The sequence below is a fragment of the Sphaerodactylus townsendi genome, linkage group LG02, assembly GCF_021028975.2.
Source record: "Sphaerodactylus townsendi isolate TG3544 linkage group LG02, MPM_Stown_v2.3, whole genome shotgun sequence".
NCBI classification, from domain to species: domain Eukaryota; kingdom Metazoa; phylum Chordata; class Lepidosauria; order Squamata; family Sphaerodactylidae; genus Sphaerodactylus; species Sphaerodactylus townsendi.
Genome location: NC_059426.1, coordinates 82,862,168 through 82,888,594, shown reverse-complemented (window position 1 = coordinate 82,888,594; position 26,427 = coordinate 82,862,168). Strand labels below are relative to the sequence as shown.

General features: G+C 42.0%; 1 protein-coding gene and 1 non-coding gene across 3 annotated transcripts in view; both read left to right on the top strand.

The window, feature by feature from the left end:
• Nucleotides 1-1,839: 1,839 nt before the first annotated feature.
• Nucleotides 1,840-26,427, top strand: part of NAP1L4 (nucleosome assembly protein 1 like 4) — a 53,759-nt gene continuing 29,171 nt past the window's right edge. For both annotated transcript variants that reach the window (XM_048484171.1, XM_048484172.1), the window contains exons 1-7: nucleotides 1,840-1,979; nucleotides 12,054-12,087; nucleotides 14,492-14,553; nucleotides 16,419-16,518; nucleotides 19,315-19,456; nucleotides 21,593-21,679; nucleotides 25,879-26,010. In XM_048484171.1, the coding sequence (XP_048340128.1) occupies nucleotides 12,074-12,087; nucleotides 14,492-14,553; nucleotides 16,419-16,518; nucleotides 19,315-19,456; nucleotides 21,593-21,679; nucleotides 25,879-26,010 (537 nt within the window). In that variant the 5' untranslated portion in view covers nucleotides 1,840-1,979; nucleotides 12,054-12,073. The remainder of the gene's footprint in view (nucleotides 1,980-12,053; nucleotides 12,088-14,491; nucleotides 14,554-16,418; nucleotides 16,519-19,314; nucleotides 19,457-21,592; nucleotides 21,680-25,878; nucleotides 26,011-26,427) is intronic.
• On the top strand, nucleotides 23,670-23,793 carry LOC125427619. Its single transcript, XR_007243736.1, has one exon. It is a non-coding gene; the product is annotated as a small nucleolar RNA SNORA54 (small nucleolar RNA).

Below are 26,427 nucleotides of genomic sequence, written 5' to 3'. Positions count from 1 at the left end.
AGACTTTTGAGTCATTTAGACTTTCTGCTACTTGTTAGTTTTCCTTCTTCTCTTTAGCAATGTGAAAACTTTCATCAGTTCTCCATAAAGGCTTTTCATTTCTTTTGGCTACAGGAATAATCTTTCTGCATTCCTCTGCAATAATATATCTGGTCTCAACCCATTGTTATTTTGGTTAACATTCTCTTGAACTTAGTCATGCAAATCTGTTCTTTACATGGTCTTCAAATTCTTCAGGAATGTTACTCAGATTGTATTTTGGCACTGTAAATGTTTTGGTTTTTTTCCCCAGCTTTATTCTAATTTTCAATAGTAATGTTTAATGGTCTGTACCACATTCAGCTCCTGTGTTTAAGTGTGTGATCAATTTCTTCCTGGACATCTGTATTTCAATTTCTCCTCATCAACATCTGTTGTTGCAGTGTAAAGTTCAATGATGTTTATACTGATAGCTTCCCATGAAACCTGATTGATATAATCCAGTTTGACTTTTAATTATAACTTTTGAGAAAGCCAGTATGGCTAAGAGTGGTGGACTCTAATTTGGAGTTTGATTTCACACATCTCCACATGAGCAGCAGACTCTAATCAGTTGAACTACATTTGTTTCTCCACTCTTACTTATGAAGTCTTTGTTAGTTTGGGTAGGTACTTTAATAAGGTATAATGCCATAGAGTCCACCTTCCAAAGTAGCCTATGTTAACTGATCCCTGCTGCCTGAATATAACAGCAGATCTCTAGCTACCACCTGGGGATTGGCAACCCTAAGAATGCCACTTGTCCTCCTCTCTTTCCCAGTAGCTGATTGAGTACCATCTGATCTGGAGGTTCCATTTCTGGCACTATATCTTTTTTAGTATGGTCTCGTTATAGGGTTTTGAGGTAAGAGTTGGGCAGAAGTGTTTTACCATTGCCTTCTTCTGTGTCGTACAAACCAGGGTTAGCTGAAGTGGCACTACTATTGTATACAAACGATTCTCCACTAGTGTCCCCCTCCACCACTGCTGCAGCCTCCAGCAGCTTCAAGGATTCCTCCACCCCATCACCATTCAAACTGCAGTCCTCTTCTGCTGATATGGCTGTTGATTTGTGAAGGGAGTGAATACACAGTAGTCTGGTGTCTCAACTGTGACCATCCACTATGAATGACTCCTTTAGGAGTTTAGTGTCTTGACAAAGTCTAGACCTGTTACAGTATTCTCAGCTTTGCTAACATACACCAACGTTACCATGTTAAGATGTGCATACAAGAGGAACTAAATGTGTGGTTTCCGTACTGTGCAATCTCTGCCAGAACACAACGCTCTGTAAGGTGTGCAATCACTGCACAATTAAGCTCTGCCCTAAAAGTAAGCCCCATGGAATAAAATATAACTGATTCAACGGGCATAAGGATAACTACAGGACAGTGGGAGAAAAACCCATAGAGTGCGCCCCGGCAGCCTCGCTGCACCAACATATCATTGGCTTCTGTTTCAAGTTCAACTTATTCAGTGTTAAGATGCAAACGCAGCATAATTTCTCTTATTCAACGCATGGGTGCCTGTCTTGTACACTCCCATCTTTTGTCTTTCATACAACCGCTTTTCTTCAACAGCAGGGCCAGGTTCCCGCCCAGCTCCTCTTTCGCCCCTCCGCACAAGCTCCACCCGAGCTCATCTCCCGAGCCAGCACAACCCTGGCCCACCAGCGCTCGCCGCGCACGCGCGTTAAACTCTAACGCTTCCCTGCCCGCCCTCCTTCCCGCCACGCTGATTGGCTAATCCCCTTTCTGCCGGAAAGTCAACATGTCCCGCGTGTGGAGCAGCAGCCGTAGCTCACCTTGGACCAATCGAAGCGGCTCTTACTCCGCGGTGTGCTGCACCATTGGCCAATGAACTGCGGGTGTCTTCAGGGCGGCGCAGCCCCGACGGAGCTTGTGAGAGGATCAGTCTGGGCGCTGCGTTTGCGGCCGTGAGGGGACTAGCGCGACGGCCAGGTGAGTTGGGTTGAGCGGGGCTGGGCCAAGCCAGGGCATGGACGGGCTCGTGCCGTTAAGTCAGCGGACGGGCTGTTTGGTGGGGAGGAAGGCCGAAAGGTCCCCTGGCTCTGCCCAGGCCTGGCTGGTGAGAGAGGCAAATGGGGGAGCGGGTAGGGCGGTCCGGTGCTGCCCAGTGTGGGCATTTTAAGGAGCGGAGTTGGCGGAGGAGATTGCCGAGGCGGCGGCGGCGGAAGAGGGCTGTTGGGAGGCTTGGAGGTTACAAGAGTAGGTGACGGCTGAGTCGCTTTTTCGCTTCATTAACCACGGGTCAAGGCATTTTTCTTTACTGCCTTCTCAGGACGGTTCCCTGGTGTGGCCCTTGCTAAAATCTTGCATACGCATGCGTTTGTTTTCTCCCCTCCCCCTTCACCATACTTGTTGGTTCACATGTGCTCCATTATACCTTCCGTTTTCCTGCAGTTCTATGAGTCCTGTAGTTGAAAATTGTAACTTAACAGAACAGAGAGAAAAATTAAAGGTGTGATGTTTGCAAGTAATCGATTTTTTAAAAACCCCATTATTAAAAGTTCTTTCCTTATTACTCTTGCCACACATTTTGGCTCTGCAAAATTTATTTTTCACAACTGCTTCTCTTGTGTGCCTTCCTTTTCTTACTTACCTCTAGTTAATATACTTTTTGCAGCCTACTGGGTTGTGACTGTTCACGGTGTAGTGGAAACCATAATCTTCTGCTGTGACTTGACATCACTGTCTATAGTATCAGTGTGAACCTCCTATCTTGCAGGTTGTATGACTCAAGTATGAAAAATAATGAAAAATTAAAAACTTAACTGTAATTGTCCAATTAGTTTGATGTAATGTCTTAGATAATCTTGAACTGATAGTCGCAGTAATGCTTGAAAACAAAAAAATTAATCAACTGTCTTGTTGTAAAGGCTGACCTTTCCTTAAAAAAATTTGGACGCTATTCTAATCTCAAAGACTGTATGTAGATTTTTCAGAATAACCACTGTAACTGCTGAAATTCCATCCAAGATAAAATCCTTTTTAAAAAATGGTACTAACTTTGTGTTATATGGAAAGCTACATCAACTGAAAGAGCCACATGACTGCTGTTTGCCCTCTGCATTACCCAACCAAATACACATACAGACTAATGTAAGGTATAACTAGCCTTATAAATGACCAGAGTATCAATGTGCATATGGGGTTGTCTTTCTTCACATCTACCAACATTTAGGCAGTCCTTATGTCTCGGGAGTGAGAGTGTATTCTTACTTTCCATGAGGCACAGCAGGCCATGTGACAGAGTGAGATTGCCAGGGTACATAGATAAGTGCTAGCTAGCCCTCGGGAAAGGGCAGTAAAACCACACCACTGGAGCAAACTTGCTCTTATCGTGGATATCTGCTGTAGTGGTGGTATTTTTCCATTTCTCTCAGCAACCAGTTTGATCTCCTCCTGATAGCCTCTTAGGTACTGGAATGACAATGCAGAGGCTGTGAAGAAGAGTTGGTGGTGTTGGAGAGGACTGGCTCTTTGGTACAAAGCCAGCAGCTCAGGGAGGTTTACAACATACCCAGTCTCCAGTCCCTTTGGCAGCAGCTGTTTTACGGTGGGAACTACTTCCTTAACTGCAGTCCTTCTGATTACAAGAATGAAGAACAAGACCATTAATGTGGGGTGGGTGCCACAGTGGGGAACAATGCTCAAAATAGTACTTGTGGCTTCCAGGCTACTGAGTATCACTACTTCAAAGCCTAATTTTCAGATAACTATCTGCTAGGGTGGCTACTGCCTATGCATCAAACTCTGTGATTCTTTTTCTTGATTTATACTTAGCGTAAATATTTTATGTTCTATAACTTGCTTCCATTGTTACGTAGCTTTCCAATGTTTCTGTTTGTTGAAATGAAAATTGAAGATAGTGCATGTCATTTTTTACACTTCTTATGCTTGCTAAAGTAGGCATGGTTAGCTAGTGAGCTCTGTATTAAGCTGCATTATTGATTTCAGTGGTCATCACTTACGTATTGTGAAGATCCCAAAATATAGGTATCAACAGTGGGAAATTGTCATGAAAATGGGTAGTGTCTATATTTATGAACACCTCACTTTTATTACCATCACTTCTTTGACTCTTAGGCAGAAGAATTAATGAACATATCCCTTTTAAAAATATACGTATTAGATTCTTACGGGCCTGAGGTAGATCACACTGGAATGGCTCCTGGAATCATTATATTAATTCTGCAAGCTTGAGATTTCTCAGATCAGTCTTTCTGAAATGAATCTGTGTCTATTTCTGTGTTGCAAGAACTTTGTATGGCTCCCCATGGGTTAGATCTCCCCATGTTGTTTTATCTGTGCCCACATGTTCCTCTAACTCAAGCTCTGTATTGGTGAAATGCATGGATGCCAGTGAAATCAAACAGATTCCAACTCCATCTTGCTCATGAGTACATAGAAGGGTTATTACTTGTGTCCTAATACTTGTGTGTTAGGACGTATGTGTTTGGTTCCAACAAAGGATATATTCTTTTAGTGGATATTCTGCAAAACGTCTATGAAATGTTATGTAGACTGATGTCTAATTCTGTGTATAACATGTACTGTTGATTTAAAGTTATTTTTGAGAACTCACCCTGTTAAATAAAGACAGGCTACATTTCTCTGTTCCTTCAGAATTTTGGTATATATTGCAAATTACTACTCATCAAAACATATTTTGTGGAATTGATATCCTACCTCAGAAAGATGAAAAGTTAAATGAGGCAATACAACTATTCAGTATCTATATTAATTAATAATGACAGGATAAAAGGTTGAGCCCTGAGTTTCATCTAAATCTTTTGCTTGCTGGTTTTGTAAGTGTGCACTTTCTTTGTCCTGATGATTATTTTAGGCAAAATGCCTTTTAAAAAAAATTCTGACCAGTAAGGTAGTTAAACTAACTCTGGTTTGAGCTTGCATAGTCATAATTGCTGGAACCTGCCTACTTCAGTAATAGTCAAAATATCCTTGCCATCCTCATGCTTGACATTTAAGGTTACATATAAGACATTTTCCCTTGACCTTTTAACCAGTATTTAAAACTCTCCATAAATTTACTTATGTAGTAGGTATCCAAAATTGACTCAGTTGTTCAAAGTGAAAACTGAGAAATTTCTGTAGAAGATTCCCTGATGAAGCTAAGTGTGAAATGTGTAAGGATCTAGATGAGCTAAATAAAACTTGTTGCAACTTGTTCTTCGTTGTCTTCTCCTGCCCAGTGGTGTGGCCTTTCTTTTCCTGCCCAAAACAATGGTCCCATTTTAATTGTATTCCCATTACTCATGTTCTTCTCCCATAGCATTCAGTTATTACATTGTTAGTTTTCATGTCCCATCAGTTACAGTCAGTAATGTGGGACAGAAGACTTAAACTGTGGTAGCAGCATGACATGGGATAGATGATTCTGTTTGGTTCTATTTTTGATAGAAACCCCATGAAGTGTCTTGACATGTAGTTTCAGACTAAGTAATTGCTGCAGATATATTCTTGTATATTTAAATATTTTCTTAGTTTTTCTGATTGTAACTTAGAAATATTTCAGTATTTGCTTATGAAACTATCTTCTGAACCGCTGTCTCTGAACATTAACTCAAAATAGAAATATTTCCTATTTTTGTGTTCATTCACTGTTTATGCTGTCAAAAATACTTATTTTAGTCCTGTCCTCTTGGCAAATGGAAATTTTCTTGAACTTTTTACAAAATTATGTTTGAAGGCTATTAGTTAAAAATTGGCTGCTATTTGTATAACCATATGTCTAACTTTGTTCAACCTTGCTATCTAATCAGTAACAGAATAAAAAAAAATACTGACTTTATTATTAGATCAGCAAAAATGTATTTTAGTTAACTGAACTATTGATGGTTGTGCTAATTGTAGTAACTTGGATTTATCTTTAAAATTTATGATGATTTACTTGATGATATAGGCAGTATACCTATTCCTATATCTGTACATGTGGGTGATTACTGCTGTCCGGTGTTAGCTAACAGTTTCAGACATTTAAAAAAATTACTATATATTTTCTTTATTAGCAATGATTTCTAAAAAGTCTGTTGATGCAGGCAAAGTAACTGGCTACTTCCTCACACTGGCACACAAAAAGATTCTGCTTTCTGCCTTCTCTTCCTCATCTGTTTTTTTCACATCAGTGCAGAGTGTAATCACATTGGCTCCTTTTCTCCTCTCCAGCTGAAACATGGTATAAAGCTGAATAGTGGCTTAGATTAGAAGGAGCAAATGAATCTTTTAAATGGTGGAGATTAGTAACGTTCTGCCTTGCCATTTTGAAGGAAGAATTTAGTTCTCCACCCCCAGTATTGACTGCCCGCAGTTCCTTGTTTGATCTGGCTCAAAGGGGCAAGCCTTAGAAAAAGTCTTTGGCTTTCCTGAGTGTTTTTCCTACTTGAACACTGCAAAATAAGTTTTTATTTCCTAGTTTGGTGTTAGTTAGATATCCAACATGGCGTAGTGGTTAAAAGCTGTGGACTTTAATTTGGAGAACCAGGTTCAGTTCCCCACTCCTCTACATGAAGTCTGTCACAGTTCTCTCAGAACTCTGTTAGCGCACATGGAGACAGGCATAGTAATTCACCTCTGAACTCCTCTAGTCTTGAAAACCCTACAGGATCTCTGCAAGTCAGCTATGACTTGATGGCACTTTCTACCACCTCTTTTTGCTAGGTTTCTCCTGGGATTACTTTTGTGTGCTTCCTCCAAATGAAATTTTCCATAATAAAGGAATGATTAGTCAACCAATAATATCAACAGTAAATCAGTAAAGCGAGAAGTACAAGCTCCCCCTTATATTTTGGAATCATTCCTGAAAAAGGTTGGATAGCTAAAAAGGTTGGATGTAAAACTAATACTTGATCCTAGGCAGAGGTGGGTTCTCACTAGAGCTGGATGTAACACCCTGCCTTCTGAAATGGTCCTGGGGAGGTATCGGAATATTCCACAATGGGAAGGAGTCTGTCCTCACTGTCCGTTAAGTGTTGAATCACTTGAACATATCCTGTTTAGTTGCCCTAAATACTCGAGTTCTCGCTCCCAAGTGTCTTTTTATCCTCTATTCAAACAGAAGGTTGTCTTATCAGTTACACTGTGGGTTCTTTATTGAACTCCCAAGATGTTGGGTACTGGAGGCGGTGGCAGATTTTTTAATTGAATGTTCTGATTAAATAACTTTTTTTTGTAATCACAGATGCCTATTAAAGGTTGTGACTTTCTGCCACCATAGTTCACTCTACTTTTGGTGTGACAAACTATGGCTTGTGCATGCTTTGCAGGTTAGGATTGCAAACTGGGAATAAAATCTTTATTTTGTTCTCTTAACCTATAGAGCAAACATGAATCAGAGGTTTGTCACTAACTAGTAACTGAGTTCATACTGGAAAGCGATTGCTCAAGGAAACCAACACTAGTCCTTCCAGGCTTGTTCACATTACACCAGGCCATGGCGTATCAGAGCTAAGTCACTGACAATGCAGTCCTCAACCAGAATTGTACCCTTCTCCTGGAGGCGACTGTGGGCATCTTGGATGGGTGATGACTGGCTAGGTCATGCCTCCAACTGTTATGTAAATTATTAACAAGGCTATGTAAATTATTTGCATGGTCTCCTGGACTGTAAGGGGGATGTCTCTATCCAGTCTGAGTAGCCCTGCTGTTCAGACTGTTCACTATGTTTCTAACTTCATTTAGCCTATACAGAAAAGAGTCATCTTATACTTTCCATGGATCAGGAAATATCCTTGAAATCTTCATCCTCCATTTCTTTTGCCTCTATGGTAGAAATAAAAAAGAAGACATTAAGAGACAGATCTCCTCATCTGGATAAACTGGATCATAGAGAAGATCCCTTGGAAGGACCATCCTCTCAAGTTTGGGCAGGACCACAGGACTCTCCATCTATTTCTGTGGTTCAGATTTCTGCTGCCCAAGGCTCTCGGGGGTTGATACCAAGCTCCTCTGAACCCATAGGGCTCATTAATTTTGACTTGACTCTGGGGTCTCTGCCACCCCATTTGCGGTTTTGAAAACCATAGCATTAGAAAACAGACTGCTAATCTTTCCGGCTCAGGCATGCCGCCACTGTGGCATATGGTCTCTGCCACTTGCAGACAGACTTCTACCCAGGATTCTTCGGCTTGGTCACAGCTAATGTCTGCCAGCTTTCCACAGCTGGTAAACCCAGCTAGTATGGAAATGGTGCCTTTATTCCCAGTGTCTTTTCCACCCCAGCTTCACACTTGTCATATGCCACCTTGGAGACTCCTGTGGAGAATGACCTCTCTCCAACCCTCCCATCCACAGCAGCTTAGGAGGATGGATCAACAGTGTGGGCCCTTCTAACAAACTGCTGACCCATACCATGTAGAAACGCTCTGAGAAGAGACTGAGTGATTCCCCAACACAAGCCCAAGATGGCACCAACTTGATGCTGAGCCCACACTTTCTGCTCACCATTTCAAGACGCTTTCTAAGAGAGCTAACCCTCACCCTTTGGATTCCAAAGAGGAGGGGGAAGAGGCCGAGCCACAGTCGCCTCTGTTCAGGTGCATTCCAGCTCCTAGGAACAGCTCTTTCAGGTGGCTCAACAATCCCTCCCACAATGAGGACATGATTTTGGTGCTGTCTGCAGCAGTGACCTCAGACCAAGAGAAGTGGGAGTGGTTGGGTGAGGAGGAGGACTTGAGTGATGAGTCTGTCCATGAGACAAAAGTCATTAAAAATGGTGCACAAGCCCGTTGCTGGAATGAACCATACAGTTTCAAGTGCAGGAGCATGTTGCACTCAAATTGAGAGACAGGAGAATGAGGTCATCGGTCAACTCAACATTGTTTCTTGGGGTCTTGTACCCACTTGGTCAACTTTTTGGAAATGTTAAGGCTGCCCATAATACGTCAGGAGCTATAGCAATGAAGAATAATTTAGCTGGTTTTTTACATCAGTACGCAAATTCTTATACAAAGAATTTAAACTATCAGCATTAAACTGTAAAGTGCAATCCATGTATATTTCTACTAAACTGCCTAGTGATGTTTTAACATTATAAATAAATATGATAAATCTCATTTAAGGTTAGTATATATAAAATGTTTATAAAGTGCTTATATGCATATCTATAAATAGTAATAAATATGTAGCATAGCATTTAACCATCGTACTTCAATGTGTTCCTGCATTTGAAACTGCATGGTTCATGCTAGCAAAGGGCTTGTGCTCCACATGTTTAATGTTGTTTGTGTCTAACCCCTGTTCAGAATTTGTGTTTGTATATGTGCTATACCAGGTGAATTATTTGCTGTACAGGACTTGGTTGTTGGTTACACTTTATAAGATTTATAGCACCTGTGTGCAGATGCATCTTTTGATCTCTTGGGAGATTAAACTCACCTTCGCAATAGTGCTTCCTGTTTGGGTTCAATTCACATTATTTATATAGTTAAACCAAATAGTTGTCCCAACAGACACCAGTAAGGGGGTCACTGTTTGGATCAGGTCAGCCAGGGGAATGTGTATGCAGAAGGAATCCCTGAACGGCATTAATTGACTGGAATTAAGGACTGTTAGCAATGCACTTTTAGCATTACAGGGCTTAGTAAGGGATCAGCGCGTTCTGATGCAAACAGATAATACCTCGACTAAGGCATATATAAATTTCCAGGGAGGTCCCAGGGCATGTATATTTCTCCAGGAGGCCATTTCACTATTAAATTGGATGAAACACCTCAATGGTGTGTTAAATATTATTGCGGACTGGCTCAGTCATATAGAGGTAGATCAGGGCGAGTGGACCCTTCATCCATCGGTTTTTCAGTTCATAATGGATGAATTGGAGAGCCGATCATGGACTTGTCCACTGCCAGGCATATTTCTAAAGTTAGATTTTTTCCTTTCACTTTCAAAATGTGCATGCAGAAGGGACAGATGCCTTGAGACAGAGATGGTCTCAGAGGCTCCTGTTTGCTTTTCACCCCATTTCCATCTTGGGCAAGGTGGTCAGGAAAACCAGGGAGGAGAGGGCAGAGGTTCTGGGCTTTTGGACTTGATGAAGCTCAGGGCAGACCATGGCGATTACTAACAACAAAGATCTTCTGAGTCAGCACCTGATATGTCACCCAAATTTAGACTCACTTCAGTTAATGATGTGGCCCTTGAAAGGTTAGACTTGAAAAAAATTTGGTCTCCCCAGTGAGGTTATTGAGGTCATGGTTCAAAGTCTCAGGGGGTCTACCAGGCAGATCTATAGTTACACCTGGTAAACATTTAGGTAATGGGCTCAAATAATGTCAATCCCCTGAAATCTTTATGCAGGGGTGTGGTTGTGTTACTGCTTGAAGTGTGGAAAATGGGGCTCAAGGCAAACATGGATACAGGGTGCTGCAATAGAGGCAATTCTGGGGCAAAGAGGGTGTAGACTCTTAGCTTCCAATTAACTGGTTAGAAAGTTTTTGAAAGGAATTGTCCAGCTAGCACCCCCAGTTTCTCATAGATATCCCATGTGGAGCCTGGGTAAAGTGGTAAAACACTTACTGGGAAGCCAAATGGTTAAACTTAAGTGCCTCACATGGACGGTGGCTTTTTGGTTGCCATTACCTTGGCCAGAGGGTATCAGAAATAGATTCCTTGTCAGTTAGACAGGAACTCTGCATCTTTCAGAAGGACTGAGTGACTCTTTGTGCATGAAGTGAGGACCCAGTTCCATTTGAGTCAAGTCATCACTGCTTTGTAACTTCCCAAAATACCCAAAGGAGAAGCAATGGTACAGGCTTGATGTGTGAAGGGCGCTTCACATTTTCATAAACAGAACTAAGGATCAGATAAAATCTTATGTTCATACTATATGGGAAAAAAACTGCTTGGGTAGAAGGGCTTCCAAAACTACCATAGGCAATTGGATCAAAGACTGCGTAAGGACTGCCTATGAGGGCCAGAGTTGCAGTGTCCCTAACGACATGACAGCTCAATTGACCAGGTCTGCGGCTACATCTGCCATGTTTGCCACCACAGCCCCTATCGGGGAGATCTGTCAAGTGGCCACTTGGTCGTCCTTCTCATTGTTCATGAGGCACTATCAGTTAGACTAACCGGAATTGATTGAGGATGCCTTCAGAAGGAGGGTCCTGCAGCAAGTTGTACAGCAGGATTCATGAGATGAGCTTTCTGAAAAGTATAAACATAGTTTATGAGTTCTTACTGTACCCCACCCTAATTTGGCTGCTCTGGTACCAACCTGGATGACTCAGCCCCACTGTTGGAAGAATGACACATTGGACTTACCATGAAGGCAGCTTCTCATCAGTGGGGCAAAGTAATCCACTCCCCCCCGCCCCCCCCCAAATGTTGTGGTATGGAAGTAGAAGAAGGATTGTGGAGCCAAACTTTCTTCTGTCTGGATAGGGATGGGCCCCCCTTCAGTCCAGGATAGTATGCAAATTATTTACATATCTCTGCCTGAACAGTTGGGAGTCATGACCTAACCAGCCTGGGTAACTGTTCAATTAAAGGTGAGTAGCTGTTCTTGCAGTTATTTTGTTCTGAAAAAATCCTTACACCAAGTTGAGTGCTTGCCCATGAAATATTTCAGATGTATTCTGTAACTAGTGTTAGTAGCCCCTATTTAGCTTGATTTGCTTTGTATTCTATTTTGCTAAAGTTAGAGATTTTGTGAAAGTTTTGTTGTTGTTGAATTAATAGTGTAAGGGATTGAAAGAAAGTTACTAGCATGCAATTTCACCAGATAATTATGTGATGGCTAAATGGTAGCTCAAGAATGTAAGATTGTGAAATACATGGAAAGGAAGAAGAAATAATTTTTAGAATCAGAACATTCAAACAATATCTGGGGAAAATAACTGTTAAAACTGCTTGTAAACTTATTAAGAAATGGATTTTGGTGCAGGTGGCTGTTAGTTGGAGAAATAATATGAAAATTATTCTCCAATAATTATTTTAGAATGTTGTCATCATGCTAAAACTTTCTTTATTAATTCTGTGCATATTGTCTTACAGGTGGATAACCAGTCTTTCAGATGGCAGATAACAGGTACATTCTGTGCATTCAGTTTCTTGAAAATAGTGTTTACTCGCGTATAAGCCGAGTTTTTCAGCCGCGTTTAAAGGCTGAGAAAAGCCCCCTCGGCTTATACGCGAGTCACCATTTTCTATTAATCACAAGGAGGCTGGGGGCGGGGCCGGGACAACCTCCCTTCCCCCCGGAAGCCACTTGTTGCTGCCCTCATCGAGGGTAAAGGGGGAACCCCGAGGCACCCTGGCTGGCTGGGCTTTGTCAAACCCAGGGAGGCAGAGGGAGCTCCTCATTTGGGCAGTGACATCAGGGGGAGTCACTGCCCAAATAAGGAGCTCCCTCTGCCTGCTGGCTCCCTTTGACAAAGCCCAGCTAGCCTGCAGGCAGAGGAAGCTCCTTATTTGGGCAGTGACTCCCCCTGATGTCACTGCCCAAATAAGGAGCTCCTCTGCTTCCCAGCTTCCCACCCTTAGCTTATACCCAAGTCAATAAGTTTTCCCAGGTTTGGGCAGTAAAATTAGGTGCCTCAGCTTATACACGGGTCGGCTTATACACAAGTATATACGGTACTTTTACAAAAAACACCCCAAACCTTTAGTGTATTTGTAGATGTGAACTTACTGTAGGCTGAATTTCTATTGATGTATTTAGAGCAATTTTGCTTTAGAAATTATCTCCACCCCCAGTGTAGAATATATATGTTATTTTGGTACAAAACTGCACTGCATATTAAAATGGCACAATACTTTAAACTGGACTTGGGCATTCTTGCCAAGGGAGTTTATTGTTACTGTTTTCAGTGTATTCAATCATATAAGGTATCTTTCTCTTCTCAGAATTCTGAAATTTTGAGGTAGATTTCCCTGTGGGGTAGTGATGGGTAGTCAGAAACAGGTTGATTCCTTTATGGCTCTCCCACCAATTGTTTATTTAAAAATGTTGGTACGGTGGGACTGTTTACACAAATTCTGATTTTCCACACAGAGCAGAAGAAGAGTTTGGATTTATACCTCCCCTCTTTTTCTCCTGTAGAAGACTCAAAGGGGCTTACAATTTCCTTTCCCTTCCCCCTTGAAACAAACACCCTGTGAGGTGGGTGGAGCTGAGAGAGCTCCGTAGAGCTGTGACTAGCTCAAGGTCACCCAACTGGCGTGTGTTGGAGTGCACAGGCTAATCTAGTTCCCCAGATAAGCTTCCACAGCTCAAGTGGCAGAGCAGGGAATCAAACCTGGTTTCTCCAGATTTGTTCACCTGCTATTAACCACTACACCACTGTAATAGATGTGTATTACATGTGACAGGTGGTATAAGCTTTTGTAGCTGGTGTATTTGCAGTGAGAAGAAAATGTAGACATCTGTTGTGATGTCAGTATAGTAAACCTCAAAGTTTTACAGATGAAGAGATTGTTGCTATACTGTGTTATGTGCTTGCATAGTTTTAGATTGTTGAACCATGCCTTGGACATGTTAATTAGATATTGTTAGCTTTGGCAGCTGTCTGTGAATAATCTAATGTTTTTATGTTTGGTCATAATTTCTCCAGTTTGCATTGTGTTCTGGCTTGAAATTTTAAGTATTTTATTGAATTAGAGGAAATGACTGCCGAGAAATTGTAATGTCCTGTAAGAATAGAGACTGTTTGGTACAAGCTGAGTTCAAAATGTAAGAGTGCTACACGGTAGTTATGCAGTGCTGTTAAATATTTATTCATGGCTACAGCATTGTGAGAAGTGTTGCATCTTTGGCGGGAGTGTATTGTACAGAATATATTGCCAAAAAATTAGAGAGGCAGGCAGATGTGTATGTCTTACTCAGTTTTAGTCAGATTTACTATGCATTTTTGTTCCTGTCAAGCTATGCTGCAAAGTCCTCCTGTGTCTATCATTTCTTCCACCCATTCTCTCAATCACTGCCTAAAGAATAGAGTTTATTACAGTGGGGAAATGACAATGAATGTCAGTGTTTCATTTTCTTCGCTGGCATATTTGATCTCTACTGAGAAATTGCAGCAAATAATATTACTGATTTTGCAGAGCACTCTTGGCACCAATGTGCTTGGAACACTAATATTCTTCTGTTAAGTTTTTGGTTGGAGATTAGAAATTGTGATGTTTTTCAAGAAAAATTCCTTCAACAAGTGGTTTGGAAATCTTTTTGGACATGGAACACAGTGCAGTGGAACTGATGCTACCTGTACCTTTTTTTTTTATGCACAGAGTTGGAGCAAGTCAGATTCCCTTTTCCCCCGCTCACACATATACACTCAAGGTCACATGGGTACCATTCAAATAACAAGAGTGTCAAATTAGCAGCAAAGTATGTAAATATAAAATTGCTAATTTTAAAATGTATAATTGTATTTACAAAATCCTATATGTGTTCTCTAACTGCAGTATATATTGAGTATATAATGTTTTTGCAGTAAAACAGAAGATGCTGCCTCAGATTCTGTGGAAGCTGCTAAAGGTACAGGAGACAAAAAAGGTAATTTATTTAAAATAATCCTGTCTGTAGATTAAAAATGAATGTGAATTAGGGCTGCCGTAGGCTATCATTATCCTTTGAAGCAGTGAGAACTTATATAGCTACTATGCTTCTGTTTGTTTGCATTTGACCTCTTTGTGTATTTCCTTGCAGTACAATAAAATTAAAATCCTCTTTGCTTTAATGAAGGGGGAAGAGAGGGATCAATAAGGAGGACTATAGGTAGATCATGTTGGATACAGAGGTGCTGTGAATTTTGTTTCTGACTATACAAAGACTTACTGTGTTAAAATTTTGAAATAGTATTTTACGAGCCTTCTAGTATTGCCTATGAGCTTCAGGCAAACAGGCTTGTAAATTCCTGGTTCTGTTTTAGCATACATATTGTATTTATGCAAAATCCTAAAATAAAATTCATGGAAAAACTTATACTAATAGTTTATAGGAGCCACGTGGCGTAGTGGTTAAGTGCTTGCACTGCCACTCACACGGTCAGGAGTTCGAGCCCCCTGTGGGTCAGATATCCTGGCAGCTGGCTCATGGTCAACTCAGCCAGCCAGCCATTCCATGGTCGGTAAATTAGTACCTAGCACACAGCTAGGAGATAAAGAATAACTTGGAATACTTGTCCTGTTCAGATTTAAACATTTCTCCTGGAGGCATTTTCATCTTTGCCAGTTTTGCTGCCTGCAACATAAAATATGTATTATCCTTTCGAAGAAATTAGTAGCACATAAAATCACTATGATTTCAGCAACATTTTCTAGCAGCTTGAACAGATAATACTTAACCTGATTAAAATGACTACACAAAATATCTTCCTGAAAACAAACTATTAGGTTTACTTTAGAGGGCTCAAAGAATATACATCTTTGTATCTCTTATGATCTCCAAAGTGGTGCCCCAGAAAGGAGGCTATACATATGAAGGCCATTTTGTCTTCATGATCCTAGAAATCAAACCAGTCTATAGCCAAGAAGATTTGGTTTTATTGAAATCATTTTCCAAGTTGCCTGCTTATTCACACTTTTTGGAAGAACATGAATGTTTCAAGAGCCCTTCTGAAAACTCATCTCACTGTCTGCTTGAAACTCCACACAAACCAGAAGAAAAGACTAAATGCTTAGTAATGGCTATTTCTTTATTGTTCATCAAATTTGCATTTGTAATAAGTAACTTCAGGAGCCGTGTGGCGTAGTGGTTAAGTGCTTCCACTGCCACTCACACGGTCAGGAGTTTAAGCCCCCTGTGGGTCGGATATCCTGGCAGCTGGCTCATGGTCAACTCAGCCATCCATCCATTCCTTTGTCGGTAAATGAGTATCTAGCACATAGCTGGGGGTAAAGAATAGGCGTGGAAAGCAATGGCAAACTACCCCACAAAAACGGCTTGCCTATGAAATCACTGCTTGCAGGGTTGAACACAACTGAAGGGGAAACTTTAATAGCTTATAATACCAAAATATTAAATGTCTTCTGTTTTTGGATCTTGTGTGACTGATGCAGCAGATGTTTATATGTTTGGACAAGTATTCAGGGCTTCTTTTGAACTGGGATATGTGTTAATCCTGGCCATAAGATCCGTTTTGATTATGTGCACAGACTCAGCTTTCTGGCATAACTAACTTAAAAATCTGATGCAGTTTTGGGGATTTAGTAGTTTTTGGTCATGGATATTTCTACCTTTGAAAACAAGCTATTTTTTTGAGGTATTCTTCATTATGTGCCCAGATACCTGTCTTGCCAATGTGTGTTGTTTGGGGAGCTCTGAAGTGCAGGAATTATAGCTACAACTGTAGCCAGAATAAATTACTGTTAATTGTATAAAATTAAGGCTTGTTTTGAACTTTACTGACTCTATTACAGAAAAGTTAGCAGATCAGGTGATGCAGAATCCACAAGTCTTGGCAGCTTTGCAGGAACGACTTGACAATGCACCTCATACTCCTTCCAGCTATATTGAAACGTAAGTATGGCTTGCCCGCGGATGTATGGAATGAAGAGACTTACAGTGAACTCGACATTTGCAAGCACACATTTTAATTTGAGACAAACTTAGTGTGAAGTTGAGGAAAGCTCCTTTCATCAGATTTGAGAAGGGTGAGACTTTCTCTGAGCATCAGAGATGCCTGGAAGGCATCCAAAAGGGGGGGATCTGCTCTTGGGAGCAGTACTCTGCTGCACCAGTGGATTCGCCCTCCCTGGGGCACTTACCCCAGCAGAGGGGCAATATTGCTAGGGTTCAGCTGCCCCTTCCCCCCGGTGCTGGAATGTGATGCTGAATTCTGCACCAGTGTACCATGGTCCCATCCGCTGTGTGTATGGTGGGGGTGGGTTGGGGGCCTGGCTAGGGAGAAGCTGACATTAAGATGTGATGAGACATTAGCTTCCTTCCTTCCTTCCTTCCTTCCTTCCTTCCTTCCTTCCTTCCTTCCTTCCTTCCTTCCTTCCTTCCTTCCTTCCTTCCTTCCTTCCTTCCTTCCTTCCTTCCTTCCTTCCCTTCCCTTCCCTTCCTTTGCTGCTTCTTCCCTTCCTTCCTTCCATCTTCCTTCCTTTACCCTTTGTCCTTCCTCTTCCTTCCTTCCTTCCTTCCCTTCCTTCCTCTTCCTTCCTTCCTTCCTTCCTTCTTCTTCCTTCCTTCCTTCCTTCCTTCCTTCCTTCCTTCCTCTTCCTTCCTTCCTTCCTTCCTTCCTTCCTTCCTTCCTTCCTTCCCTTCCCTTCCCTTCCTCTTCCTTCCTTCTTCCTCTTCCTTCCCTCTTCCTTCCTTCCTTCTTCCTTCTCCTTCCTTCCTTCTTCCTTCCTTCCTCTTTTTCCTGTAACATAAGAACAAACCCAGCTGGATCAGACCAAAGTCCCATCTAGTCCAGCTCTCTGCTACTCAAGTGGCCCACCATTGTGGTGCCTTTAGGGAGCTCCTCACATGTAGGATGTGAGCGCAAGTGGTCTTGGCTTCTCTTGGCTGTTGCTCCCGATCACCCTGGTTCTGTTAAGGCATTTGCAATCTCAGATCAAAGAGGATCAAGATTGGTAAACTGCCATAAATCGACCTTCTCCTCCATAAGAATCTGTCCAAGCCCCTTTTAAAGCTATCCCAGGTTAGTGGCAAGCCATCCACCACCTCCTGTGGTGCAGCATAAATTCCCAAACACACCAATCACACGTTGCGTGAAGAAGTGTTTCCTTTTATTAGTCCTAATTCTTCGCCCCAGCATTTTCCATGAATGCCGCCTGGTTCTAGTATTGTGAGAAAGAGAGAAAAATTTCTCTCTGTCAACATTTTCTACCCCATGCATAATTTTTTTTGTAGACTTCTAATCATATCCCCCTCAGCCGCCTCCTCTCCAAACTAAAGAGTCCCAAAGCGCTGCAGCCTCTCCTCATAGGGAAGGTATGCTCCAGTCCCTCAATCATCCTTTTGTTGCCCTTCTCTGCACTTTTTCTATCTCCTCAATATCCTTTTTGAGATGCGGCGACCAGAACTGGACACAGTACTCCAAGTGCGGTCGCACCACTGCTTTATATAAGGGCATGACAATCTTTGCAGTTTTATTATTAATTCCTTTTCTAATGATCCCCAGCATGGAGTTTGCCTTTTTCACAGCTGCCATGCATTGAGTTGACTTCCTTCCTTCCTTCCTTCCTTCCTTCCTTCCTTCCTTCCTTCCTTCCTTCCTTCCTTCCTTCCTTCCTTCCTTCCTTCCTTCCTTCCTTCCTTCCTTCCTTCCTTCCTTCCTTCCTTCCTTCCTTCCTTCCTTCCTTCCTTCCTTCCTTCCTTCCTTCCTTCCTTCCTTCCTTCCTTCCTTCCTTCCTTCCTTCCTTCCTTCCTTCCTTCCTTCCTTCCTTCCTTCCTTTCTATATATATACACACACACATACATACACACATAAACACCGCCTTCCCTCAGAGGGCTTAGGGAGGCCGCACTGGTGGGCCGGACTTAGGACTTAAGCCATCAAAACGGTGGCATGGGTCTACTGCAGCCCATAGAGGCTTCACAGCGGTAAGGAGGGTTTTGCACTTTTTGAGCCCCCCTACACCTCTGGAAAGGCTCTTTGGGGATGGCAGCTGGGCGCAGCCACAAGCCATGGCCCGGTAACTGGCTTTTGGATGGAGCTGGACTTTACAGCTGTCTGGGTGCTCAGAAGCTCAATAAGGTATGATAGGTGAGAACCCACCCTGTGTTGGGGAGGGTAAGTGAGAAGCACAGTTGATCCTGTGGGTGCTTTTGAAATGTTCTGCAGGGTAAGCAGGCACGACAAAATGACTGTCACAAGGAATTCTGTCAAGCATTTTCCTATGCAAGGGGGTAGTTCTCTCCAAATGGGTGCTCTCAGAAATCATATGATGCTTTCTGAAGCAACGCTTGGTCCAGATGAATGGAGAGAAGGCAGAATTGGCTCTTTGCTTCAGGGAAGATGATGGGTTAGTGAAAAAGCAAGTGCACACCATAACATCCACAAATACCACAGTTAGGATTACTGAAATATATACCTGTGGACTCTAACCAAATTATAACCATAGAGGTAATGTAGGCCCCAGAGAAACAATACCAAAGTGATAAAAAGCTATTTGTTTTTTGGTACTGGTTAAAAAGTTTTGTATTGCTGTCTTACGTTAAATATTTTCCATACAATTGCTAAGTTAGAAGAAAGCCTTTAGATGTTCTTTGCCACAAGAACTTAAATCAGGATGTAATGAAGAATGGAATGAGCGGGGGGAACAATAGATGCTGCTTCATAAATTTTTTTTTCAAATTTCTAGCTTACCAAAAGCAGTAAAACGAAGAATTGATGCCTTGAAACAGCTACAGGTGAAATGTGCCCACATAGAAGCTAAATTTTATGAAGAAGTTCATGATTTAGAGAGAAAGTACGCAGCCCTTTACCAGCCTCTCTTTGATAAGGTAAGAGTGTGTGTATTTGTACATTTTCCTATCAATCCCTGAGCTAATAGTAAAACAGAGTGTCTTATTTTCTGTTAGGCTCAATTCAAAAATCATGACCAAACCTGGTTTATTTCCTAGCATAGGTGCTCTGTCCCCCAAAATATTTCCCAGTTAGTCATGATATTGTAATGTGGGTGCTGTCCTCAACTGAGCCCCCCCCCCCCCCCCGGTTAACTGGGATTCTTGAATTCCAGCTATCTTCTTTTTTAACTGAGCAACAGTATATCGAGAAAAACTGGGAAAAATGAAGGGGCTGTTTTCCTCAACTGTATAATTCATATAGGCTTGTTTCTGTGGGTACAAGAATTTTTGCTCGTCGGCTATGATTTTCTCATCTCCCCACTTCTGCAGCAATCCAGAATGCCCCCTGAAATCCTGTTCTTGTGGGGGGTAAGAATCCTTAGAACCAGAATGGGAGGGTGCAGAGAGATTTTTAGCATGGGAGAGAGATCTTACTTCAAGGGCAGAAATCCTTGATCCTGCCATAGGTAGCTCAGTAGCATGCAGCCCTCTCACAGAACTGATTAAAACTTTGTCCGAGCAAGTATAAGGGCTGTCAAGGCCAGGCCATCACTGACAAATAAGAAAAGCAGGCAAAGCAGTTTCCATGTGTCTGAATATCAGGTGTATAGAACTGAAATAATGTTTCCTGCTGCTAGTAGTACTGAACAAGTTTTCTGATTTAGTATTTTGTAAAACTTGACTGTAGTTTTACTGTTAAGTCTTAATCAAATAAAGAATAATCCTGACGTATGTTTAGAATACGTACAGTTGTATTAATTAATTACTGTTCTTATTCAGTCCTGTGATGACATCACTTTACACCTAATAAGAGAGTGGAATAGTCAGGCTCAGCACCTCACAGGACAGTTTTTAAAAAGGGGTTTAAAGGAAAAAATGGTCTGCTAAGTCCCCTTGTGAGATGTTTGAGCCTTGGAACCAACTCAGTAAAGCCTCTGCTTTTTAGCAGTGCTGTTTTGGCCTTACAGAAAAACGAGATATGAAGTTGTGAGGATAGGGGAGTAATGCAGGAGTCAGTAAAACCCTTTTAAAGCTGAAATAGCTGTTAATAAGAACACAAAGAAAAGAGTTTCTGTGTTGTCTGTTAGTGACACTGTGGCTAATTACACACAAGGTGTTTGTGGTGAGTGTGAGTATCCATTGCAGCAAGATTTCTTGTGTGGACCTATTTCCTGGAGCCTTTTTTTTTTCACTTTTCATTCTTCTCTGCAAGCAAGACCACTTCTAGCACAACTTAAATTTTTGCTTTGCTGCCAGAACAAGGAGATTTGCCAGTGAGCATAGTTTTGCCCTTGACATCTTCCCTCTGCCCCAAGTCCTGCTGATCATCAGGGAGGGGAGAAGCAAAGCGGGGAAGTTGGGATGGAGCCAAGTAGATGCCCTCCTTGTGCTGTGCCTTGTAAAAGTCTTCTCTGCTGCTTTGATCTGGAGAGATCGATCTCTCGATCTGTGTACTTAAAGAAGCAGGAAGGAGCCAGCAGCACAGAATGGGGACGAGGGGGAGGCCATGCAAATCAACAGAGGTCTTTTGTATGGGACAGCACAAGCAGGATATCTGTTCGGCTCCATCCCACCTCTCCCACTCTTTCTGCCCTCCCTGATGATCAAAAGGGCTTTAAATTTTTTATTTCAGAGTGTGTAGGGGAAGGGAGGGGGAAAGAGAGAGAGAATATCAGCTGAGATCTCTGTGCCTTTAAGGCTTTTGATGGGTGAAATTAAGAAAACTGGAGAACCTGAGGCCTGTGTCAGCAGTTGTACTGCAGGCTGTGAGCTGCCTCCTTGCGTAAACAGAGAAACGCAAGGAGAGACCTCTGCAAGCCCAGTGCTCAGAGAACAGCCCCGAGGTAAGTGTCCCATGGGTATGGGCCTGAGTTCTCAAATATTGTTTGACATGAAAAATGAATTATTGGAGGTTGATTATGTTGCCAGCATTCTTGTCTCAATATTTGATATAACTGCTGAACACTTGAACGTACCTTGAGGTCTGTTCCCAGTTTTCTTGCAGGATGAACATTCCTGTCGAGAGCAACTGTGTACTCTAACATTTCTACAATTTTTATACCATTTGCACAGAGAAGGGATTTTATCACTGGTGTTACTGAACCTACAGATGCCGAGGCAGAATGGCACAGTGAAAACGAAGAAGAGGAGAAACTAGCTGTAAGTACAAATAGTTTGAAGCCTTTAAAAATTACTAGTATGACTACCAAAGTGATTGCTTAAGTTTTTATATAACTTGGCAATAAAGTGATCTGAATAAAGTAATCCCTAGATAAGTGTATTAGAGCTTGTGACAGTTACTTCAAATAATTTGTTCATGTTCCCTTTTCCAAATGAGGCAAGAGGACATGTAGACTGGGTGATTCCCGTCCTTTAGGGAGGCAGGAAACAGAATCTTGAACTTCCTGTCTCCTCGGTGTGGATCAGCCCTCTTCAGTCTTTTTCAGATTGGAATAGCAGCATTCAGAATAGACTCTTCACTTCAGAACCTTATTCAGCTTTATCCTTTAGTTTTCTTTAAGTATCTCTCATTCTCAGATCTTCGTTCCTCTCCTCATTGCTGATTCTTAAGTCTTCAGTCTGTTAACTACCTCTTCTTTTGTCATCCATCTCTCTCTACTGCCTTCCCTGCTTTCTGCTAGTAAAGAATGGGCTTCTGAAGCTTGCGTTTTTTACAAGCCTTTCAATGCCTAAAGAGGACGACTTTCTAGGAGATGGAGAGTGGGGGGCCCTTATACCTTCCAGTGAGGGCCAACCAGCCGAATTGCCCAGGGCCTGCTATCATGGCTTACCCTGTGGTTTACCTGCCTGAGGGAGAGACAGGACGTGCTGATAAAAGGTGCAGAAATGCTGCAGCGGCCATTTCAACTGAGCAGGAGTCTTCAGATTGGCCCAATCCACATCCATGGTTACTGGAGAGCTCAGGCAGCTGGGTCTGGTGCTACTGTAGCAGCTTACCTCCTACTTGTTTACTTGTGATTAAGGACCCTGCTTTGGGGCACCAATTAATTTCCCCTGAACTCATGGAGTTCTTTAATTAGTCTATGCTGGATCAGATCATTGCATATCATGACTGTAGAGACTCTTACGCCAAAGCACCCAATCTTTTCTACACAGACATTTCCAGGATAGAAAGCCTGAACCTGGCTGTTCCTCATGGGCTCATGAGTCATCAGCAAAAAGAGGGGGTGGGGCATAAAAGACAAGGCTCCCCCTTGGCTCATTGATCACACAGCAAGGGTGAACTGTGGGAGGAGAGGGGATTTATGCCAGATAGTGAAGAAACTCCTGTTGGAGTACCAGAACAATTTGCAAGATTTTTCAAGTCTGATGATTGTCAGTATTTTCTATCTGAGACTGTAGCAGTGATGGATTTTCTGGAGAATCCACAGGATGAATCCACTGCTGATAAAGATCCTAAAAGGGGCAGATCTATGGTCAACTAGGAGCATTTTCCGCTCTGTGAGTCTTCTGAGAAGGTTTTTCTCTCTCCTGATTTCTTTGACTGTCAACTCAAAAAGAAAGGGTACAAGCCTGCTTTGTCTGTTAAAAAGTATGCTCTCCCAGTTTTACTAACAAGCTCCTTAACATTCCATTGTGGGATGCCCCTATCCCTGGGTTGGTGTCTGCAGATGGGGAGGGCAGTGTACGTGACCCTCTGGATAAAAGGGTAGAGTTTGCACTTAGGAAGACCCATGAAGCCATTTCAATGTGTGTTTGTGTTTCGGCTACTTCATCTTTAGTTTCCAGGGCTGCCATCGTCTGGACCAAGAAACTCATTGAGCTGTTGCCATCAGCCAGTCACAGAATGTTGGAGATGGATAACAGAATCCTGAAAGCCAATTCGTTCACAGCTAATGCCACCTTGGATGCCCTGATCTTTTTGTCCAGAGCACTGGCCTGTGTAGTCACGGCTCATCGCAATGTCCAGCTGAGAGCATGGTTAGCTGAGTTGAACTCCACATCCATAGTCAGCGCAAACCCCTTCCTGGGAGATTATCTGTTTGGAGAATCACTGGAGAGCATCCTTGTTGACACAAAACACAAGAAGAAGACCATTCCCAGATTTGTTGCTAGATCTGATAGGAAGAATATAAAACAACACTTTTGGATCTTCAGAAATTGATTGTTTTCTGTATCGCTTTATCATTTGCACTGTTCGTAACCTGTTGGCAGCTATTTCTGCAAATGGGTTCCATTCCGGTGCTACAGTAACACCCGGAACAAAAAGCTGGCAGTTTTTGCCTGTGTCATCTCTGTTTTGGGGAACAATAGTTGATTGATTTAAGAAGAAACAAAATAGTGGTGAAATCAATTACATGTGTAATGTATTATTTTATCCTGCTTTTGCAATGGCATGGGGTTGAATCCACAGGTTTTCATGGCTTGAAAGGGTTTCCAGTCCATCTTTAGAACACAACTTTCCTGCCTCCCCTCCTTCCACGATAGTGAAAAATAGTCCCTGAAATGCTGCTGCTCAGGAGAAGAGGACTTCCAAGAACCACTGGGAGGGATGGGGGTTTGAGGTTTGTAGTGAGAGAGGGAATCAGAGAAAATTACCCCCCCCCCTTTTGTCTGCAGAAATCTTCTGTGGGATTCAAGCCATGCTGTTTGTATTTTTGTGGCAGATACTCAGAATGTTGTATTTTATCTCTTGTTAACTTGTTGCTTCTTGATTTAACTGTTCATAAATGCTGAAGACAGATATGTTTTCACACTTCTGCTTTGGCATAAGCGGAGTTCTAACTCTTTCTTTGATGTTGCAGTCCATTGTTTAGAGAGTATGTGTAGGTCTTTGATGTCTGAAGGTAATGGTTTTCTTGGAAATAGCTGAAGGATGGACTTGGAATGATTCTGCTGAAATAATCTTGCTTTCCCAACACTGGGCTTGATCCAAAGATCTGCAGACAGACCAAGTTGCAGAAGCAGTTTTTACAGCCCACCCTTTCTTCTAGCATCCTCTTTTAAAAGGGGCAGTTAGCTGAAATATGCTGTCCCATGGCTTGTGTGTAAACTTTTGCCCCATGGCAGGAGCTTGCTCCACTTGTATGGTGCTAGTAGGATTTCAGCTTATGCCTCAAATTTATCTCCTGCCAAACATTCTCAAAACTGAAGGATATCCTCTGCATGAGCAAATACCATTGAGCAATTGATCCTACCGACAAGATCATTTGGTCTTCATTCTCAATGACAACAGAAGAGCTGTCAGCATTGGAGCAGGACACCACTGACCTTAAGAGTGTGAACTTATTTACACTGAGCACATGCCCACATCTTCTGCCTGATGGGCAGAACGCTGTGAATGATTCTGTGCGATACACTGAATAGCCCCCATTCACCTCCTGGCTTTCTGCCTTCAAAACAGGTGTTGTCTTTTAAAGGTTTTTAGCTCAAAAAAGTGTTCGATCCTGTGAGCCACAAGTAGAAGGCACTTGTGGTTGCAGATCTTTCCACTCTCTTGGAACATTTGAAAAGCTGATGCTCAGAATTGGGAGAGACCCATGGGAGAGATTGCCACATGATTCCCCCTTTTCAGAGTAGCTCTCAGGCTTGTGCTATCAGCCCACTTCCTCCTTTCACTGGTAGCACCTTGTGCATCAGAAACTCTGCTGGTCAGAAACTGCTGTGCATCAGAAACTCAATTTCCTCAGTTTTGCTTATGGGGTTCCCTTGATTCACAGCATCAGCATTTTGGAGGTTCCAGGAGATTGATTGCTGGGAGAAGGAAAAGTAAGAAGCAGCACATTCTTGCAATTTGTAGGATTCACCCTGTTACCTTTGTTTGAAATGTTGTAATTAATAAAAGGTTCTGATTTTCTTGCCTTCTAAACTCACACAGATGCTGAACTTGCTTCTGATGATTTCCAAATTCTTTGTTACAAGATGACTCTTGCTCACTGCAGTGTCCCCCTTTCAATTCATGTTGTTTCAATTCCTGTTGTAAGAGTAAAAAAGAGGTGCTGGTAAATACTTCTTTGTGAGGTCTGGGGAATCTGGTGCCAGTTAAAGTAGTCAGTATTGTTCTAAATTGAATTGAACATGTCATTTGGCTGCAATAGCACCATTAACTTAAGTATTGATGTTTAAAATTTCTTACCCCCTAATCTTTCTTTCCATCTCCAGCCACATCCTTTTTTAAAAAAAAAACCTGTATCCCATGATGTATCATTTGAGAGAATCGTGTATCAATGACATGGGAGAAATTATTCCACTATGTTGATGCTTTCTTTTCAGTATAAATGCAGACACGTTACTGCTGCTAATGTGACAACTGTTCAGTGTTAATCAAGATTTTTATACTTAACACTTAAAATATTTTTGAAAAGTTTGTAACCTGAAGTTTTATGTCTTGTTTCTAGGGAGACCTGAAAAATAAAGTAGTAATAGAAGAAAAAGAAGCAGGTGCAGCAGAAGAGACAAATCCCAAAGGAATCCCAGATTTTTGGTTCACAATATTTAGAAATGTAGATATGCTGAGCGAATTAGTACAGGTAATGAACGGAAGGGTTATTGTGTTGAACTGTATACATAGGCTGCTATTTCAGTTTGAATATCAAAGTGCTGTCTGGGAATAAGAGTAGTTATGTTGTAGAAATTCCTTACCTGGAATTTTTTTGTGAGCTTTCCTTGGTTTACTTGTGAGTTGCACAGTTTTCAGCCTTGCTTATGCTCCTTTGTTCTGCTACCTCATTTTCTTACTTGAAATTCTTCCTTCTTGGTACCTTCTGATGATCCAACATTGGGTGCTCTTGCCTTGAATCACTACAAGATTTACATCCTTTTGAAAGTATGTAAATAAGGTGGCAAAGGTGCCTTCCTCTCTAAAGCCATGGGTTCTCCTGCCTCCACTGGAGAACATCCTGCTTTGCAATATCTTGCTGCCAGATTTTAGGATGGAGACTTTTGTT